At 41.3% G+C, this 22,168-nt stretch overlaps 1 protein-coding gene across 1 annotated transcript; it reads left to right on the plus strand.

Annotated features, from left to right (window-relative positions):
• Nucleotides 1–1,671: 1,671 nt before the first annotated feature.
• LOC145897268 (uncharacterized) lies at nt 1,672–12,526 on the plus strand. Its single transcript, XM_082985472.1, has 7 exons — nt 1,672–2,378; nt 5,032–5,119; nt 6,737–7,809; nt 8,045–8,245; nt 8,666–8,872; nt 9,993–10,272; nt 10,520–12,526. The coding sequence occupies exons 2-7, from the start codon at nt 5,112–5,114 to the stop codon at nt 10,929–10,931; spliced, it is 2,181 nt and encodes a 726-aa protein (XP_082841598.1). The 5' UTR covers nt 1,672–2,378; nt 5,032–5,111; the 3' UTR covers nt 10,932–12,526.
• The last annotated feature ends 9,642 nt before the right edge of the window (nt 12,527–22,168 follow it).

Genomic DNA, 22,168 nt, shown 5'->3' on the forward strand with positions numbered 1-22,168 from the left:
AGGCATCAACACTTGCTCTTCTAGCACGCTAGCACGCAAATTCTGGAAGTTCCTTCCCTAAGCAACTACTAAAGGAACCCTTGTATGATAATACCCTGTCCGGAGTGTCTTCCATGGAGCAATGCGTTGGGTCCGATCGTATTACATAACGCAATTCCACAGAGCTGGCTCATGCAACGAAGTTTTTATCGGGTATGAAGTGTACTTCCAACGAGCAGCAGGCGCGTTAAGGGGGACCAAACTGATGCTTACAACGTTGACAAATAGCACGCTTCAATCCAGCCCCGAGGCTTAAGCAAAACCCTTGGTGAAAAATGGGGGGGTTTTGGGCGGTCCGTGTCACGAACCGCGCGAAGCCGTTGGTTAATTCTTCTATCGCGCAGTTTCGCACACACGCGCGCGCAGAATCGTGATGGCGTGGGCCTTGTTGTGCCGTTTATGGCTCCGGCAGTGCGCATGCGCGGTGTGTCACGTGAGAGCGTACGTTCACCTGCTATATGCAGTCTTTCGAACGCTCCATGATGTGCGTGGCATACACAGGGCAGTCGTCGATACTGGCTCTTGTTTGGGCCAAATCGTGTGTGAGAAAGGGTAGGCGCCCTTGTTGACTCCAGGCTCGTGCGCTACCAAGCACGCATAAGTCATGGAGGCCACAGCGGAAAATGCAGTCACATTGGCAGGAAACGCAGGAAAAAGATCTTACGCATCAAATATCCTCGCCGGGCGATAGCGTTTCGCCTTTTGCGTCGAGGGAAATGTATATTTAGCCGTCACGGGATGACCGCGGAATTCCGGTGCAAAACAGGTTGTGCAAAGGGTAAAGTTTTCGCAGGTAAATGTCGGCCTGTGTCGGCGACGTAAAAGCGAAAGGTGTTTTGACTGAGTTCCACCTTCGGGAAATCGCCCTAAGATTTTTCCGCTGTCAGGAAAGCATGGCTCATACGCGCCCTCCTAATTGTCAGTTGGTGGCAAATTCAGCTACAGTTAAAAGCCAGCGTGGCCAATTTTGCCAATTTAAATGACACGTGAAATCGACAGCACATGCTGGAAACAATCATTGTAATTTGCTCTTAATTTTACTAACACAAGATTGACCCTAATTTTTTTGTATTGTTTGTGTAATATGCCAAAACAGTATGTGTATATTGGAAACAAAATTATTGCTTGGTTTATTTTTAAAACTATGTTATCTAACATGTTTTTTATAAATTCTTTCGCGAAATAACATCAAAAAATCATTGCAGTAAATATCTCAGATAAATTGCAATATTTTTGCGAACAAGGTTATGGAGAAAGAAAAATAAAGTTTACACAAACCAAGCCTAGGCTACCAGTGATACTGCGCCCAATGTATAAAGCTAGACAGCAGCTAAAACCGCCATTTTGTTTTGGCTTATTTGCCTTATCCGAGACTTACCATGAAATAGGTTTTTCCTAAAAATCTTGGCATAAAAATACGAATTTGTTGAAGTAAAATATCATAATATAGGGTTGAACACATTGAGTCCACGAACGGGGCCCATTGTGATATGTTGGGCGACATTAAATGAGTGGGAAGTGTTCATCACGTCGAACACGCTTCCCTGTTAACACAACTTAACGTAATTTGCGCTAGGGAAATCACCCAGGCGACCGATCAACAAAATCAAAAAAAATAAGTCCTTGTTTTTATTTCCGCGTATTTTATTTCCGGACTTTAATTTGCAGCTTGGGGCGACAAGTTGTAAGAACTTACTCTTTAAAGTCTTGTGATGTGTCGTGTACAAACATTAAATATAAGATATAAATATTACCAATGCCAGAAAATGTTAAAATATTTTCAAAGAATCAGTTTTGCTAAAAAAAATAAATGAGTGAACTGGTGGCCGACGGATTACGGTGTTGCGTTTTTGGCGGCGTCATATGCATGGCGTAGGGATTAGTCTGCTTCACGCCACAACACGCAGCGCTGAAAATGCTCGCGTCAGGCCTAGTATGGCCCACTAAACCCCACGTTTTCTGTACTTCCAATTGTGCCCGGAGTAATTTCAAGCCTGTGGACTGGCTCTCATATGTTTGCTTATCGTGCCGACGAACGCGATTGAAAAAAAATAGTACTCGCACTTTGTCGTTCTGCAAGCGAGCTTTTGACACCAGTAAAAACGGCAGTCGGTTGTTTTTTCAGCTACATAGTCTTATCGATTCGCAATCAAGGAGGAACACCAGAAGTGTTGCTAGCTAGGCAGTTGCTGTATTACATCATTGTGTGAAGCCAGCGTTGCCGAGGGGCCAGTCATTTCCTTTTCACGACGGAAGACAGGAAAGTCCGCATTGCTTCCAGCTCATCCGGTTCGGAAGATAGCATCTCCTCTCATCCTTTGTGGATTGTCTTCCAACAGGTAAGTTATTGCAGGTTCATTTCTAGGCTTAAATTTTTTTCTACTTTATCTGTAAAATAATTGCGGAACGTTGATGAAGGCTTTCCGTATCTTGAGATACGGTGTGGCTTACAACTTGTTTAAATACTGGTTGAGGTTTTCAGTACCAAGACTAAGTTTTAATTTACTTTTTTATCCGCTTTTTGCCTTGCGGTATTAGGGCTAATATTTATGGCTGGGCTGATAACCTTGTGAAGAAAACCACGTTCACATTAATACTAGAAGAAAATGACGTTGAGAATTAAATCTTCATTTTTGAAAATATACAAAATATAAATGCCCGTAGATGGAGGTTGAAAATATTGCATTTGGATTTTTTCACAGAACAAAACGCATGTCGCTAAATGTAAATTAGATAATTTTGCATTTAGTTGTTACACAGTTTGTACGCGCAACATGCAAAGAATCACACAAAAACTTTAGCAAGTGGAATGTAACACAGTACTTCATGTGAAAACATGTGAGATAGGCAACTGAATAGAATTTCAAAAAATGACCCCACATTTTGCGTTATTTCTTTTGTCGTGCTTTATTTCTCTCTACTTCAATATTCCACAATGCAACCGCTCTGGAATTTTTCCTGCCAGCGATCTCAAATCTAACAAATTACGTCATACAATACGTTAAATTACATGAGAATAACCTTGTAAAAGCATGAAAACACACAATCTGACACCGTTACTCGAAGGTGGGTCATCTGTATATGGGCGGCGCAAAGGCGTGTGAGGCTTTTGTAGTGACATCTCAGCAAACTTAGGAAGTCAAGTTTTTCCGATGTAATTCCGATTTCTGTGCACTTTTGGCGACAACGTACACTTTGCCAGTGCGCGTTGGGTCCAGTGAACGCGTAACTCCGCCCATTGATATGTTGCCATTCGACATTAGCTGACGCAATTCGAGGACCACATTTAACCAAATAAGCTAATCCCGTTCGTTCGCGCTGACACGTTTAAAAAATGGACTGGTTTCTTACTTTTAATTTACGTGCAGTAGTTTTGCGAGTCGGAGTGAGGCTGCGTAATTGGCGACCCGATGACGCTCGTGGTTGGTTTTGTACGTTGCAGTTAGTTTGGATGCAGACCGTGGTACAAACCCAACGCGTTGAAAAACAATTTTGCAGCGTTCACGTCGCACATATGGAAAATACAGCAGCGCGTCAGCAGTCGTGTCGCGCGCGTGTCATTTGCACGCGAGTTTTGCGTGTTCGCGCCCGCGTCATCTTGCGCCGCTGACAGGCTCCACAGCGAACAATAAGCGATGACTTCCTCTAATTTATAAAGTAGCGAGGCCAACAATGACAAAATCGCGTTGGACTCACGACCGCTTCGCATTGCCCGTGGTCCAAACGGCCTACCATCGTTCCCACAGAAGTGCTCCCTTCAACTATATGTATTTTACACCACACCGCACGTCAGCTAGGACAGCAGCAGCAAGAGAACACAGCACCCACCACATTAAAACGCGTTTGAATCGCACAGACTATATAATATTACAGCTCGTCGTTATGCAGGACAAAGGTGCGAAAATGAAACTTACCGATGAGGAAGTCGGTATCTTTCGGTTTAAATATCGAACTTCCTCGCGGAAAATGCGTTTTTTGCGCTAGGGTGTGCGCGTCGCAGTTGGTGTATGTGATTAAACACCAGACGGCCACTACGGGATGTAACCAATCTTCAGTTACCCAAGGACACCAGGGGAGCCGGATGCCCGATCTACAGCAACTTCCACGATACGCGCGAGCAATCTTCGCGTGATCGATCGGTCGCAAGCATATATACAGGCCTGTGTTATAGCGCGCGCTTTTAATAATACAAAACTCCGCTTTTATCGATGTTGTATGTTTAAAGCGCAACCAAGTCAAAACTTTGCAGCTTTCCGCAGTATTGTGGCACGGCAGCTTCCGAAACGAAAACGTTGCCAGCGTCCGGGACTAAGGCTTAGCGCGACGATGGTAGCGACGCCGAGTAGGCGCAAGTTCCCACAGTACGCCCACTTTTCTCTTATTGCCTGAGACCACGCGCTCGCGCCCGATCCCGCACCCGGGCCGTATTGCAAGCAGCCTGCTCGCCGTACTCTGAATACAGGATTACAGGATGTGACGTCATTTCCTCTATAGGCCTGCAACAATCTTCTCCTAGGAGCTCTTCTCCTGCCATTCTCCTCTTTTGCAGCGAAACGCGAGCGCTTGGTTCGTTCTTTCACTCGTTTGCTCGTTCAGTTGAGCCTGTTGTGCTGTTTAGCCTTAACTGTACGCATGTGCGCTTGCAACAAGTCCCATGTCGTTGTGGCCGAAAACCGTTGCTTCGTTGTCCACCCTTGAGTTGTTCGACTCAATTTTGCGAGGACTTATTCCTGCGTTTGCGAAATACAAAATGCAAAAAAATTAAAACGTTTTCTCATCAAATAGCATTGAATTCTTCACAAGCTTTTAGGCCGCATGCATTATTTTTATCAATGGCACAAGTAAAAGTGTTTTTAGCTTAATTAAAAATACAAATCGATTTTAAATTTAGTTTTTTTTTAACGATTTAACTTTGTCAAACGATTCCACGTTGTTTGTATTTCCGAAATTCTATTTTTAAAGTATTGAATAATTTTGCATATTTACTTACAGCTTTTGAAGTCAGTTTTAAAGCCATTGTTCAACGCACCAGCACATTATTCAAACGTCAAAGGGTCCATTTAGACCCAAGTATGTTGAGGTAAGTGTATGGATGGATAAAAATATTAAACAATCCGTAAATCAGCACATAAAAATCCATGGATTATATAAGGAAGTTACAACTAATAAAAAATGCCTTATATTTTGCGACCAACTCCCGAGCCTATTTGTATGAATACCAAGGGGTTTGGTCGCAAGCAACTGCAGCAAAAAGCGTTCAATGAATGATTAAAAATATTACGATGCTTCACGCAAATGACAATCAGTCATGGACTTGTTTACAACCTATCAGTTTCCTAGAAGATCAGTCTTTCCTGCACGCTTCCGTCACGACAGTTAAGTCTTTCCGGGCCATGCTTAACTTCCCCCACTGGTTTTACTTATCGAAACGCGATATTAAGTTTTTTTAAATAGTAATGGTAAACAAAATACCATGAGCGTACTTCAAGTTCACAAAACCATACAGGAAAAGGAACAAAATAAGGGCATGCTAACATTGTGTTTTTTATTAAATAGAGGCAAGTATTTTGATCAGAAAATAGAACTATTTAAATACGCAGGTTGTGAGTGTGTTTGTTTGCTTGCATGCATGCAGGCACAGTTACCATAACACCATAACAAATTACTTCTGTTTTGTGATACCTAAAAAATTGTTCTCATCTGAATCGCGTTTCATGTTACTAGTTTCCACTCAATTAAAACGTCATTACATTTCAGTCGATAAAATGAAAACCCAGCATATAATAATGGTCTGACTGCAACAGCCACCACGTGGACCCAGACACGCACACCAAACAATAGGCAGCACATGCGCTCTATTGAAAAACAAGGGGATCTGGCCATTGCGCTGCCTGTCGTAACAGTTTCACTACCAGGCGCGATTTTATGATTCACATGGTGCAATAAATTGCTGCCAAACAGCAAGAGGAATTTTTTTCGCGGCGATATATACCACAACATTCTGAACATCCGTATGCTTATCTGCAATGTAAAACACTTCTGCACACAAGGGATTTTTTATAATGCAAATATCTATCTCCCTTCTACATATAATGTGAATTGGTTTCTGACTTGGACCGTAGTTGAATGTCACTTAATAATCGTGTATATATTCATGTAGTAAAGTTTGATTTAGCATTTCTTTGCCATGTCTGATATCATATGTTGACCAGCATGTATAATAATAGCAGGGATAAAATGATAAAATGTACCAAGATAGAATTACACTGCAAATGCCGTCATTGACGAACAATTTACGCCTTTTTGCATCAGTTTGTTGAAGAGAGATTCTCCGAACCGCACAGTGAGGGTAAATTTCCCGAAACTGTTTGACCCGATGGAAAATTTTCATGCTTTTTTTAGAAGGCTGTTTGCTTTTGGATTCGATATCGAGCGTTTGCCAAACCAATATATTGCCACCAAAAAACTACTTCCAAAAAGCAATCATTTTAATAAAGCTTAAAAGAATTCGTATTAAAAATTGTTCTCATATTTTTGGTCATTTTAGCACCTCCAATAACTTTGAACAATTTGTAGTTTTGAAGTAAACATTTAAAAAAAGCTTTCCTGCCTTCAGTGTAAAAAATGTACAAAAGTCTTTGTAGGCCTTGAAGTTATCAGGAAAATCCGAAAATACAAATTTCTCATTTGTTTTCAGTGTAAACACGGTTCCTGAAGATTTCTCGGTCAAATCCAGAAGAACGGCGTCGGACCTTACAACAACTGTCCACGGAGAAGTGAAGCAAGAAGCTTCGGCCCTCGAGGACACCGTGAATGGATCGTTCTCCCTGAGCCCAGCAGACCAAGCCACCGACCTGAGTCTTTGCAATATGAACATGTACAATATGAAGCGAGGGGGAAGCGGTCCAGGCAGTGCCGCATCTGGGAGTCCCGGTTCACTGATTCCGGGAAACCGCGACCCTTACCTGGGCGCTGGCTCTCAGCGCCAAAACGGCGTGGACGAGTTAAATGGACAAGAGGAGTTTGACATAAAAGGCGAAACGGAAACCTCGGCCGACACCTTCGCTGTGACATCAGCTTCCGACATCAATGACTCCTCAAGTTTTTCGTCGTTCCTTACAAGCAGCGCGACCACACATCATTTGAGCAGCAACGACAACCTGTCCAACAACAGAAACGCCAGAATGCGAGGCCCTCCAATGTCCAAACAGTTTAGCCTCGATGGCCAGGCGTCGTTGTCTGACTACCGACCACCCAGTGAAGGCCCCTACTCCAGTTCCAGCCGCAGTTCGCTGCCGGAAATGCGCTCGTCGCCCAATCAGCTGCCAACGGGAAGCATTCCTACGCCTCCGACGCCCAAGTCGCAGAGCGCTATAGGCACTGAAGCCATAACCACCGCTTCTAGCGGTTTCGACTACAGCTCAACCGGGTCGGCTTTCAAACCGCCGACCAACACGCACCAGTACAACTTCCAAAGCTACAACAACCAATCGTCACCAGCCTCGTACCACCACGGACCAAGCCCTCCCATGCCGGGACAACTTTCACAGCAGAACTCAATCCACTCTCCGTCCCAGATGCTCGACCCTCATTGCTACCCCCCAGTGGATCCCGGTTACGAATACGACCAGGCCTACAACGGAACGAGAAAACGTCCGACGTCCTCCGGAGAGGGAGAAGCGCAGAGATCAACAGTTCCGACCCCAAACGAGAACTCCAACCCATCCGGTGGGGACGGGGAGCCAACCAAACGTGTCATTGTGCCAGCTGGTAAGTGTACCATTAAAATATAGTGCTGAGCTTTTTGAATTTGGGTGAAGATATTTTTACATTCACATCAAATATATTAATCTTGCATGGATGTAAAACCTGAACAGGGTATGTTTTACAGTGGAACATGTTGTCCTATGATATGACTTTCCCAACACATGTTTTAAGTTCCTAGTTTGATAAAAACGTCCCTACTAAAACAACTTACAGCAACCAAGTCTTGTTGTAAATTTAGATCCTATGGCATGGACTTACGGCCACGTTCGAGAGTGGGTTGAATGGACAATCACTGAGTATACTTTGACTGGTGTCGATACGGCCGCCTTCGCCGAGTTTGACGGCAAAGCTTTGTGTGCTCTCACCAAGGAAGACTTCCATCGCATCACAACCCCAAAAAATGCTGACGTCTTCATGAGTCATCTTAATTACCTCAGACGTAAGTCCTTACCCAGCGTATTCATAGGTTTGCTTTTCAATATGCACGGAGCAACTACTGCCTGCCTATACATAATTGGTTTCAACATTTTTGGCTAGAAAGTAATTGATGTTTTTGTCACTTGTGCGTTTGTAAAAACGTTGGATCTACCTACAATAAAAGGTTTATTGGTGTCAAAAATTACCTTGCATTTATGAAGTACCCTCTAGCCATCCAATGCGATAATATGATTTAATATTTATCTGTGCTAAACCGGTATCGCAACGGAAGGTTTAAGCAATACAAAACGACTGCTTGGTGCCAATTGCTTCCATCTTTACACAAAGAAAGTGTGCTCTGTGAATTAATTTGACACAAATGGCGTAAACTGCAAATGACAATTATACGCATGCTTTACCGTAACTTGTCCACCGCTTTCAGGACAAACCGGACCTTTGCCGAACCTGAGTTCCGACGACGTGGAAAACATAATTCAGGGAGGAGGAGGAAGCTACAGATATTCAGGGGTTCCAAATTGTCAACGACCCGGTTATCCTGGAGATCCGGGATTCAATGAAGGACCCGGTGGACCGGGAAGGAATTCCGGCCGCTTTCCGCCCAACTTTAACAACAACCAGGAAAGTAAAGGTGAGCGGTAGTAACTGAGGCGTGAATACTGTTGCGTATTTTCAAGTTTTGACCTAAAGCTTTCAAGTAAAATTATTTCCTTAATTCTGCAAAGCGTGTTTGATGAACCAAGTTTCAAACTACAGAAAGTTGCACCACTTGTAGTTGCGAGGTTTCGTGTTTCGTGAACCAATAACCTATATCAACTCTGTTGTGTGCACACAGAGTTTAGGCAGCAGTGTTGCCGAGAGCACAGTAAAAGGAAATGCCCTCGATTCTTCATCGCTCGTACCAAATCAATCTTAGGCGCTCTGCCAAGTGCCGTCGAAACCTTTACTCGTTTGTCTGCGCGTTGTGCGATGCCACCGCGAAAGCATTGGCGCTTCTGATCAACACAATTAATGGAGAATCGCCCCCCCTGGCCCTCTCCTCGGCCGCGCCGCTGATCAAATTACAATGAAAAACTGCAGCCCAATTTTCCGCTGGCGCTCTGAAGCAAGTGCATGGTAATAGCCCGAATGCCTCCACTTTGCGTAGGAAAAAAACTATTTTCGAAAGCGACTGTAGAACGTAAAATAAAGTCCTGGGTTAATTTAAACGATCTTTTTAATTGGCGTTTTCGGTTGCGCGAGATTGTGAACTATCAAGTGTATGTGACGATGACAGTCAAAACGTTATTGCAACAAGTTAAAATATTTGTGGAATATTTGGCATGTTTCTTCTAAAGTACTTTCATTTAAAATGGGTATAATTTGGGACTTGACACACAAGTTAAATTTTGATAACCTTGATGATACAAAACCAATAGCCGTAAACCGTTGATAAGGAGGTAAAAAAACAACAGGAAACCACACGTTAAAATTTGCCACAAGATAGCGCGATCCAAATCACGCAAGTTTCGAAATCTTTCGGCTATATGATAACCGAATGAAAATAATTTTGAACATCTGTTTCTTTGAGTTATTGAATCAGTTTTTTCTTTTTAGTTGCACTGATGTGTTTGAAAAAATCACAGAATTCACATAACTTGTGGATGATTAATTACAAAAAAATCTCTTGGAAATCCAGAAACCTCTGTAACTTTTGTCCTAGTATAAAGTAAAATTTTTCATCAGACTGAGGACGACCGTTTTTTCCCCAGGATCGCAAAGAAATCCAACACCGAACAGTTCGGCTAACATCGACCCTTACAAGTTGTTCGGTCCCACCAGTGCTCGCCTGTGTAACCCAGGCAGTGGTCAGATCCAACTCTGGCAATTCTTGCTTGAACTTCTGAGCGATCCAAGCAACTCGATGTCGATCACGTGGGAAGGGACAAATGGAGAATTCAAGATGGTCGATCCCGACGACGTGGCGCGCCGCTGGGGGGAGCGAAAGAGCAAGCCGAATATGAACTACGACAAGCTCAGTCGGGCGTTGAGGTACAAGATTGTAGCAAATAAGCACACACTAAATATGCAGATTAAATCAAAAATGATCTAAAACAACTGCTTTTTCGGTTTGCTTTAACGATAAACCTAAAATAAAAATACACCGCAGTTCTATTATATATGCAAGGCAGTATATTGAATATTTTATGCTTTACAATGCGGCATCCTTATTGCCCAAGGACGCAACGATGGTTTTGGGTTGGATAGATTTACGTAATTGTATATTTTATTTTTGCAGATACTACTATGACAAGAACATCATGACCAAAGTGCACGGCAAACGTTACGCGTACAAGTTCGACTTCCAGGGTCTTGCTGCCTCTCTCAACCCGCAACCGGAACAACACACATACGCTTACCCGGAATTCAAACACAACTTGTACCGCACGCACGACATGCACTTCCCCCAGACTGGAGGCCACCCATATCCACCTATTACGCACCCAGGGGCATACCAGGCTCACCAGAAACACCCCTACATACCATCGCCACCGGGACGTTCACCCACCTACGGGTCGCACCCACCGCCCATCGGAAGCCAGTATCCCTGGCACCCCGAACTGGCAAGCTATCCTCATGTACCAGCACTGCAGATCAACCAATCCACTTCATCAAATCAGCCGCTGCCTCCGACGTCATTTTACAATTGAGGCGAGCTGATTGGTGTTCAACTGCGTTGGAATAAAGTTCATACAATGGGCAAAAATCACTCATGCCGAAAACACTTTTTTTGTTTTTGCGGTCACGTGTGTGTTTCCGTAAGTCAAGTGCGCCCGTCTCTAAACTAAAGTTGGACAAAATAACTTCGTGCCTGTGGCCGTACAAGCTTACCTTATCATTCCGTTCGACCGCTATTTTTAACGGCGACGTTCGCCAGCCGTAATCGAAATTTTGTTACTGTTTTTTTTTGTTTCTTTGCCCGCGGTAGCGTTCCTACCACGCAATATAGTTGCAAGCCTGGTGCTTACACCCAGTCCAGCTTATAGCTACAACAACCAAGTACCCGGACCAAATCGTTTCGTTGAATTTTCGCTTGCTATGTCAGCCATTGTTTTGCTAAAACAGAATGATTTGCCTTGTCTGTCGTGGGAAATACCCGCACAATTTCGCGACTGTAGCTGGTAATACCAGCAAACAAGTTGCACTGGCACGTCCGGCGAAATTCTAACGAGTTCGAAAGTTTGTACGTAGTGTGCTTTTTTCTTTATTAGTGTTCTTGACTTGCTTATAGATTTCAGGCCTGCTGTGCGTTTCCGAGGCAGGGGCGGTTTTTTCGCGAAAGCGACTTTTGCAAAGCCCAGTTCATTTTCGTACGATTTTGTATGCCCCGACGCACATTCCACTTGTCCGCCGCGTCCCTTAGCAGGTCGGTTGGTCTTGCCTCCCTGATTTAGAAACCCACCAAGTGCCAATACTTTTCGCACAAGCAAACGTACTCTCGAAGTGAACGACCATAATAAAATGCGACGGCTTTGTAACTGACTTGCCGCGAAATAGACTTTTAAAGACATTCCAGGTGCTGTATGTGAATCGCATAGGTGTCAAGTGCGTCCGTGATCGTCAATCTATAATAACAGAGTGCTCCTTAACTGTCCATCACGTTTTCAACGTTATTTCAGCCAACCGCCAACAGCGGCCTAGTTGCAGACGCGATTCTAGAAAAAAATATATAAAGTGCTAAAATCATATGCGCGTTATTATGGTAAACAATCATGGGGATTTTGAGAAGGGAATTAGGGTTTCAAAACCGTCACTGGAGCTTCTTTCTCCCTGGTGCACCTTGTTGCTACTCCAGTCGTGTCTTCAGTGTGTGTGCGTTTGTGTATACGTGTGCCCTAACTGCGAACGGAACTACTTCATCACAACAACAGAGAAAATTCCCTCGTTTGCCCGTATAGCTGTCGTGTACGTTGTCCCCTTGTGCCCTAAAGTTGCTACACATTTTTTCGGTCATGTCGGGGTTGCCCTTCACTTCCGTCTGCCTTCTCCCTTTCTCAGCCAACCAGTTTTCTTTGCCTTTTGCGTGTATATACAACGGGACAATGTTGGAAGCCTTCGGCTTTTCCGCCGGGGGTGCAGGTTGCGTAGTCTAGAGTCCTTTTATAAGCAGAATGTTTGCGATCGGCCTTGTTCTTTATTTTTTCGCCGCGTTCCGCTTGTGTTGGGTTGTGCTGATTGTGCTTGGGTTACTTTTCTCGTTGTTGACTGTGGAATGCCCCTCCTTCATAGTTGCAGTTTCCGCAGCTCCAGAATAAACTTACAAAAATGATCTCCTGTGGTGATTTACATATATTTAAACATGTAGCGACGGCATCAAACCTGTTTGCTTACTTTCAATGTGTTTTCACATTAAAAAATGTCACCATATGAAGTTTGCAAACATATGCAATAAAGTTCTAATACAGATTTTGGTACGAAAAAATGAACGCCTTAAGGCTAATTAGTCGATGGTGCCTGCTGTTGATATTTTGAAAAATAAACTGATCAAGTCAAAACAATAAATTAGCCCAAAAGATTGTAAACAATATTACTAAATTGTGTAAGCTGCAGACAGATGGTCACTGTTTCGACATAAAAGGTCTCATCAGTGTAGCTGGTGTGACTTTCAGACGACTTTGCTGACCGAACAGCCAAGCAAAGACTTGACTTTAGAATCACCGTCATCCGTTGGGCACCAAACTAGGAGCAATATTACTAAAGCTTTGAAATAAATATCTGGCAACTGCACTTCAAGAGTATTTAGATCTTACCACCATTTGTTCATCTTTCCATTTGCCTGCTGCATTATGATGACATATATTGTTCTTTAGCGCCGCGAACGAGCAACTCATTCAAGTAGTTTAATTCAAGTTACACAAGTCAAAGATGACGCAACTGGTAGGCCTACATGTCCTCATACAGAAACGGCGTGTTTAGACAACAAGTACTGAAAACCATAGCAATAACAACAATGGTTTAACAATAAACAATACGGTACATCGGCCCTTCATTGTTTTCCACTAGACTCATTCCTTGCAGAAAAAAACTGTATATAAATTATATGAGTAATCGGTGATTAACATGTCGGTGGTTATGTATACAATATGAATACATGCATTATGGGGTATATATAATGGACATACAGAGGTTGGATACTGCTGGTGTTAGTCCGAACAAGTGATTTTGCAACTAGGGCTTTAACGGTTGCTGTGAGAGTTTTTGGGTAGAAACCGTTTCTTACCATATAGTTTTAATGTGAAGATAACAACACACCTAACTTTCGTCAGAAACGTACAGCGTTGGCTTGCACTACCAACTTTGACATTTTCTCGTAGTTTTAAGTTGGTAAGCACCTTGTGAACATGTTGCAAACTATTAATGCGCTCCCCACTGTAACTGTTTTCGGCAAAGTCAAACGGATTCTGCGTGCTCTTGGGGTAAGATGCTCTGTTTTAATGCACTTGTTTTGCCCGTAATTTAATTCATTCCATGGTCTTCCAGATTACCGAAGTTATGATCGGTATCATGTGCACAACAATTGGATTGATGCTGATGGTGGATTCGAAAACGGCGAGATACGTGAAGTTGAGGAGGTATTCGAGTTACGCCACGCTGGTGACGTACAACAATTACTTTGAAGGAGTCTGGTGCGGACTTTGGGTCGGTGAAAACTTTTTTAAACTTTAATTACAAAATCAATTTCGGTTCTATTGTTTTATTCAAGATTTTGGCCACTGGTGTGATGGGCGTAATATGCGGTAAGAAGACTGTCACTCCTTGTATGGTAGGTTTATGTCTACGGTCTGCGCAATTCGATAAATAAATGTATAGTAACAAAGTAATTAATGTAGACCTGTAGTGAAAAATTTGAGAAAAAAGATGGTTACACGAATGACATTTATTTGTCTAGATAAACACTCACATGGGTCTTTCAATTGCCGCATCAGTATTTTCCTTCATTCTTGTATGCTTTTCACTTGGCCTTGTCTTCGTATATGGAAGTGTAAGTCGGAAAATATTAAACTTGTTTGACAAAAAAAACTAAATTTTATTTCCTTTTGAAATGGCGTTTACAAATTTACAACTGGCAGACTTATCCGTTTGGAGTTGCCATGGAAGGTATGTTATGCGCTTTGAGTTTTGTGGCAATGGGTGTTTGTATCACAAGCGCCAAGTACTGTTGCCAAGCAACGGACGCGGCTGGTTTGGGTCCTGGATGTTGTGGGGGAACATGCAACAAGGAGGTAAATAAAATTTAAGAAATTGAAATTATTTTTTACTGACTGCAATCGTAACAATATTGTGGGCTACTTTTTATAAAGACTTATAGCCTTGGCTTATACTTGAATGTATGTTTGATATGCATCAACTTTTGACTTTTATGTTACAATAACGTGATTTGGCTATTGAAATGAAGGGTGCAAGTGGACAGACAAACGGTAAACTACATTTGATGCTCAACATTATTCCTAAATAAACACCGTTATTAGCAGCCAAACTTGTACTTAAAAGATGTATTTGCATATTATTATGCATTGCAAAATCTCGTAGCGAGTAGCCTACTCCCGGGCATAATATAGGTCTATAGTGTTTATTAGAAGGCCGATTAGCATATAGGCATACACCACTTTACGGGTTTGAAAACGTTTTTTGTAGGCGGTCAAGTACTCCAACAACAAAGCCAGTACCAAACCAGCATAACTCAACAACAAGTGGTGACGACCGTTCCCCAACACCAACGACCGCCCTCACCATACAAACAAAATCCAGGCACCCAAGGGCAGCAGGGCAACTGGATACCACCTAATCAGTATTAGCTTTGTTCAAGCCCATCAGATGCTCTTTTATTTAGGAAATGATATACATTATCGGAGTATTTTACCACTATGTGATTTTTCATCTTGAGATAAAACGATTATTGGGCTTCAAAAAAATACGTTTACACTATAGCCTACAGGACCTATATAGGTATTAAATTGGAGAAATCCTGTTTTCAAGGCCCTCAGCTGTAATGCATCTAGCAACTGTTCTGCTTGTTTCCCAATGACCGTTGATGGATCTTGTGACTTACATAGGGACCTAAAATTCTTCAAAGTTAAAAAAAAAAATTTTGCTCCTGGATGAGACTGTATAGAGCAAAGACTTGTTGGGCCTCCTGGAAGATCATATGACCAACAGGGGGGTATAACCAGCCCTGGGGGGAAGGCTTTAGGCCCCATATCAGTAATAAATCCCCAAATTCAAGTTTTGAAGGCCATCAACATTAATATCCATACTGAGTGATTTGCTTGTTTGCCCACCACAATTCCTGTGGTCGGTGACCCATGAAGATCTACTGGAACTAGTTAAAGAGAAAAAAAATTGATTGCAGCTGCATCGGACAAGACACAGCAAGGATCTGAGGAGCCTCCAGGAGGATCTTATGTCCTATAGGATAGCAAAAACAGTCCCAGGGGGCAACTAAAGCAACTTTCCTGTGACAATTTTTTTGCCATTGCGTAGAAAAGGGTTGGGGCCAACATTAAATTGCAAATTGGATGAGGTTTTAGTGATTCATTTTTTCGCAAAACCATCTTAAATTTTTTGCAGCCCATTTAGCTAAAATAATGTCTGACCAGGGGGCGAAATGACCCCTAGGGGGTGCTTTAAGAGCAACTATCTTGCAACTAATTTTGACCTTACTGCGTAGCCAAGAGGCGGGCCTAACATAAAATCACAAATTAAGGTATACTTCTGTGATTCAATTTTGAGCTACATCCCCTTGAACAGTTTGATGGTTTTTCAACTAAACTTTTCACAGCACCCTTCACCAAACGTCTGACTGACTGAGAAGAGCAAAAAATGCACTAAAACTGCACCAAACACGCTGAAAATCGCCCTGGCTACACCACATGACTTCCTGCTCATTCAACCAGAAAATTTACCCCAATGCATCACCGGTTGCCTTGTGACGAAACTGAGACTCTCTATGACGCAGGAGTACAAGACGGGCATTTCCCGCGAGCAAAACTATTTTAATAGAATTACTGATATGCGGTCTTTAACACTTTTTCAGCAACTAAATTTGATGCCATTGCATAGAGAAGAGTTGGAACTTACAAAAAATGCAAATGAGTGGGTAGTTGAACGATTCATTTTTCTACAAAATCCAAATCCATTTTTTGTTGATCTTTTAACCAAAATGCTGAGTAACCAGGGGGGCAAATGGCCCTAGGGTTTATGGCTAAACCATTTTTTCGGACTAATTTTGATCAAAATTTATAGATATGAGATGGATCTTTCATAAAATCACGAATGATTGGACACTTAAACGATTCATTTTTCCACAAATACAGCCTGATTTTTTTGCTCCATTTTCAACATAACTTTCAGCAGCACCCACCAGCAAGTAACTACCTAATTGAAATAGCCCAAAACCCCACTAAAACTGCCCCAAACACCCTAAAATTCGCCATGACAACAGCACGCACATGCGCGCTCATTCAAGCGTAAATTTAACTTAAATGCATTACTGCTTTGCTTGGTGATGCATGAATTTCCTTTGGGACACAGGTCTACACGGTGGGCATTTCCCAGCACCAAAACTAAATTTCATAAAAATACCAATATGCGTCCTACAGCTGCATGAACTCACTTACCCACTTATCCGCATGGTAACTTGGTTCACCTGAAAATACCTTCGCGCCCACTGGCAATGCAAACTTTTCTCCACCTGCATCTATTAATTGTATGCAAGTAGCCTACATATGCTACCACCCAAATAAGTTAATGACATATTAGCTAGTGTGCATAGGAATCTATATAGGGACTTAGTTTATAAGAAACGTGCTTTATTTGTAAACTGGCTGATAATTTGTGCGTTTTCAGACACTTCTCCGTTTTTTTTTAAACTAAATACAAATTTGTCACATGAACGGCGTGGCAACACTTCTTTTAAACCAAACAGGTTCACTATGGTCTGCACTGCATATAAGAATCATTTTCAGTAAAAATATCTTATTTTAAGGCACATGAGGGTCTGGAAAATCTCGGCAAAAACTCAAAATCTTCAATCCAGCTTCCTAAATAAAAAATTGCTCACAGCGCTTGGCAATTTTCTGCAAATTTATTTCGAAAGAAAAACGCATCGAGGATCAAATTACATTTAATACAAGATGACATCAGGTCGTCAGATTCGTAGGGTTGTTTTTATTTTCTGTAAAAACAGCTTTTAGACAATGCGACAACTCGTATATAGGTTGTGGGCGATATTACCACACAGAAAACCGACATAACGTAATTGAACCAAAATCACAGATCGCTTTTTCAAGAAACACCTAAGAACGTTCGAGTTTCTTTAATGCAGGTGACATAGAAGATTAAAACAAAAAATTAAACTATGAATTGGTCATTACTTTTAACAATTTTTGGCGAAAAAACTAGCTTGATACGGCCACAGGTTTGTGAGATACAGCTGATGAAAAGTTACGTTCAAACCGTTGGTGCCGGGCATTGTAGACCGCATATCAGTATTTCTTTTAAAAAAGTTTCGCCCGCAGGGAATGCCCGTCTTGTAGCTCGGTCATAGAGAAACTCAGCGATGTCACAAGGCAACCGGTGATGCATTGGGGTAAATTTTCGGGTTGAATGAGCAGGGAGTCACGTGCTGTTGCCAGAGTGATTTTCAGCGTGTTTGATCATAGAATACTAAAACATGGAATGGAAACTCTTTTCGTCACGCATGAGTAACACTTTACGCAAAATGAAAAATGCATTGGGTTAAATGCGATTTTGGCGTTTTTCGGCGGGGAAAAACTCTAAGTTAATGTAACCACAGGAATTCATTTAAATGAAATTCAAGTAGTTCCATCCTTAATCTTTCAAAATATGTGGATGATTTTAATTATGACGCGCTATAATACACTTTTTAACCGTGTGTCACAAGTCACCTAACTGACTGAAAAATTGTTAATACGTCATCGCGTTAACCTCAAAGATGACGTAAGACATGTATTATGTCATTCAAGTGATGACGTAATGTTTTAGATTTGCATATCTGCCAAAAAAGCAATCATGGGATTCAGAAACCTAATATATGAACAAAACAGGCCGACCCAGAGGTCACATTTTTGCAGTCATTATTGGGTATGTATCAAAATGTTTCATAACTCCTCTTTTTGTAAAGACATATGTTGGATAGATAGTGCAGTACTACAGTAAGTAGTTTTTGGCCCAAAATGTCAGATTGTAGTCATTGTAAGCGAGATAAGATAGGGCCAATTTTTGCTGTTTTTTTCAAAAATTGTCTTTAACTGGTTAACCATACTTAAATCTGGCCATTTTTTCATCTTTTATGAAATTATATATTAAATGATAAATAAATGTTGGTAATTATCTAAAAAATATTGACAGAATCAAATGAATTCTTGTGTCTTTTTTTATATTCCATTGGTTTTGAGCAATTCATGCCACATATGAGCCTATTCTTTGTGAATAGCAATGAACTTGCTTTTATTGTACTAGTAATCTACTTTATACATTTTTCCCACATATCACTGAGTTTTCTATTTGATTTCATTGCAAATATTTGGTTGTATATTGGCTTTTTTGTCTGAAAGTTTGACTTTAAGTGTTGATTAGTCCAATATCCCTGAGAAGAAAACAATTTGAATTTGATGGAAATTATTTTGTCAAACTATTGCACACATAACAGAAGTATATTTTTTTACTCTTATCATAACACTTGATTGAATGCTCATGACACAGTTAAAAATATGTAATATTTTGTTTAACTAAACATAATTGCCTTTTGTTTTTTTTTCGAAGTCATTTTTTTTCTTCGCAGATCAGTTTCCAGTAAAACACAACAGGATTTGATATGGATATGTATTAAAATGCTTCTGAGTATATTCTGAAGAAACATGTCACGTTGAAATAAAAGATGAAAGTTTTCAGAATTTGCTCGTATGCAAACACTTCTATACAAATTATAGTTGGTTTATATTGGAAGTATTCTAACTGCCCTTGAGTATTTTCAAGGAATCAACATACAGTTTGTCAAGGCATCAACATATAGTTTGTCAAGGCTTGACTTTTTCAAACCCATATTATGCACAAAAATGTTGTTTTGTGTTGGACTTTACTGACAACATTTGCGCTCGGCAGTATGAACATGGTGTTTCCTGATACCAACTGATTTTAATAATTTAGTTCATCTTAATATCTTCATCTCCATCTTGATCAAGAAACAGAAATCGTAGAAAAAAACAGTTGTACTATCGTTTGTCAACTATTTATGTCAAATGACATGTTTTTGCAAAATAAATATTCCCAAACAACCGCATTACTGTGTGCAAAGATACTGTCCTAAAAAAAAAACATAACAAGCAAAGTATTTAATTTGACATCACAAGCATAGTGGTTGATAATATTACTCGATTTGGCCTCCCATTGCTGGCGAACAGCAAAAGCGCGCAATTATTTGTTCATATTTTGACTTAAAAAGCAGTAGACAGCAAACCGCCGTATAAAATGATGCGACACGATTTATTCAAAATCATCCGCATATTTCAAAAGACGAGGGACCAAACTTCTTGTTTCTTTAAAAAAGTTTTAAAATTTGTTCTATTTAATGGGTTTTTAAGTTCTATTTAAATGGGCCCTAAAAAACACCAAAATCGCATTTAACCCAATGCATTTTTCATTTCGCGTAAAGTGTTACTCATGCGTGACGGGGCACTTTCAGCGGAGTTTCCATTCCATGTTTTAGTATTCTATGGTTTGATGCAGTTTTAGCGCATTTTTTGCCCTTCTCATTCAGCTAGTCATTTGGTGCTGGGTGCTGTGAAAAAGTTAGTTGAAAAAGCACCAAAATGTTCAAGTGTTCATAGCTCAAAATTGAATCACAGAAGTATACCTTAATTTGTGATTTTATGTTAGACCCGCCTCTTGTCTATGCATTCAGGTCAAAATTAGTTGCAGGATGGTTGCTTAAAGCGCCGCCCCAGGGGGCATTTCGCCCCCTGGTCGGACATTATTTAGGCTGAATAGGCTGCAAAATATGCAAGTTGGTTTTGCGAAAAAATGAATCACAAAAACCTCATCCAATTTGCAATTTAATGTAGGCCCCAACCCCTTTCTAAGCAATGGCAAAAAAAATTGTCACAGGAAAGTTGCTTTGGTTGCCCCCTGGGACTGTTTTTGCCATCCTATGGGACATAAGATCCTCCTGGAGGCTCCTCAGATCCTTGCTGTGTCTTGTCCGATGCAGCTGCAATCATTTTTTATCTTTAAATAGTACCAATAGATCTTCATGGGTCACAGGAACTGTTGTGGGCAAACAAGCAAATCACTCAGTATGGGTATTAATGTTGATGGCCTCCAAAACTTGAATTTGGGGAATTATTACTGATATGGGGCCTGTAGAAAATTGAATCAACAAGTCGGCAAAAAAACTTCGGGCTATATTTCAAGAGAGATGACCCGTTTAAGGACACAGTCATTTGTGGTTTCATGAAAGATCAATCCCTCATCTACACATTCTGGTCAAAATTGGTCGCAGGTGGATTTTTAGCCAAACTCCATATCTCCACCACACAATAGCACCAAGTTAGGTGAATAATTGCCTTAGCAAACCCCCAGGGCTGTTTAAAACACGCAGTTCCTGTTCCGCAACACTGGAGCAAATCGCAATAAAGTGCGTGATTTGTGGCTTGATTATATTCTGTTGATGCACTTTAAACAGTCATAGAACGACCAACGAGACGCTGGTCGACAACACTTTTTTCCAGTCGACAAAACTTTAAACGCTCATAACTTTGCAGTTTCTCAATGGATTTCGATGATTTTTGTACAGGTTGCATGGAATGGCATCTAGTAGGAGTGTGTAAGGTTGTTGGTTCAAAAGGATTTCATCGGCATACGTTTGTGCAAGGTTTTATGGCCGAAATGTGTTCGATTCGCGTGCTGCTCTATAGCGTTCAAGGTCGCAAGGGGGGTCTGGTGACTATTTGTCCAATTAAAGAAGGTTCTTGTTTTTTTAGAAGGTCAAATTTGGTGTTATTTGATCGAATGAAGGCAAAAGAACATTTGTTTCAAAGGATTTCAACGGCAAACGTCGTTGCTTAGAGTTATGCCATAATACGCATATGATATTCATAACCGATTATGAATGTGTATTTTTTCATAATTTTGATATTTTTAGAAAGTTTAGCCTATAAACTTTTAGGTGTAAAAAAATCATGCTGCTACCTCGTAGGGCGGCCGAGTAACCCGCGTTCAAAGTTTTGTTACCTGGCGATTTTTTTGTCAACTAACATCCCTCTGGTCGTCTCGTTGGTCATAGAACGTGGGTGGCGCATAGGTTGGTTATAATAAAAACGGCACTTAATTGGTTGAAGAGTTGCCGCGGGTCTAGTGTACTATTGTACGTACCTATCTTCTAAAAATCGGGGAACCCCCAAATTACGTCACAATGAAGGTGGGGTCAAGTTATGACGTCACACCAAAAATTACGTCACTGTGACGTCACTAACCGAAGATATGCAACGACGAAGTTTCTCGTCCACACACACATACGCGGTTCTCCTGCAGGCACATGAAGGTCGGCAAAAGGCACAACAGCAACGAAGAAATACATTTTTACGCTTCATTGATTACATAATGAAACAAACCTGTGAGAAACTTGAAATTGGGTACGATCAACCACAAGGGTGCGTAAACCAACATATGAAAAAATGAAAGTCGTGGTTAAGGCGCTTTAGCGCCGTTGGCGGTAAACAAGTCCCAAAGTATACATCCATACGTACCAATAAAGGAGACGTCACACAAACTTTAAATTTGGTACAGACAACCACAAGGGTGACTACACCAACATACTAAAAAGTTAACTCGATACCATTTAATTGACCTTTTGTTTATTGACGACAAA

This window comes from Ascidia mentula, chromosome 4 (genome assembly GCF_947561715.1).
Source record: "Ascidia mentula chromosome 4, kaAscMent1.1, whole genome shotgun sequence".
NCBI lineage: Eukaryota > Metazoa > Chordata > Ascidiacea > Phlebobranchia > Ascidiidae > Ascidia > Ascidia mentula.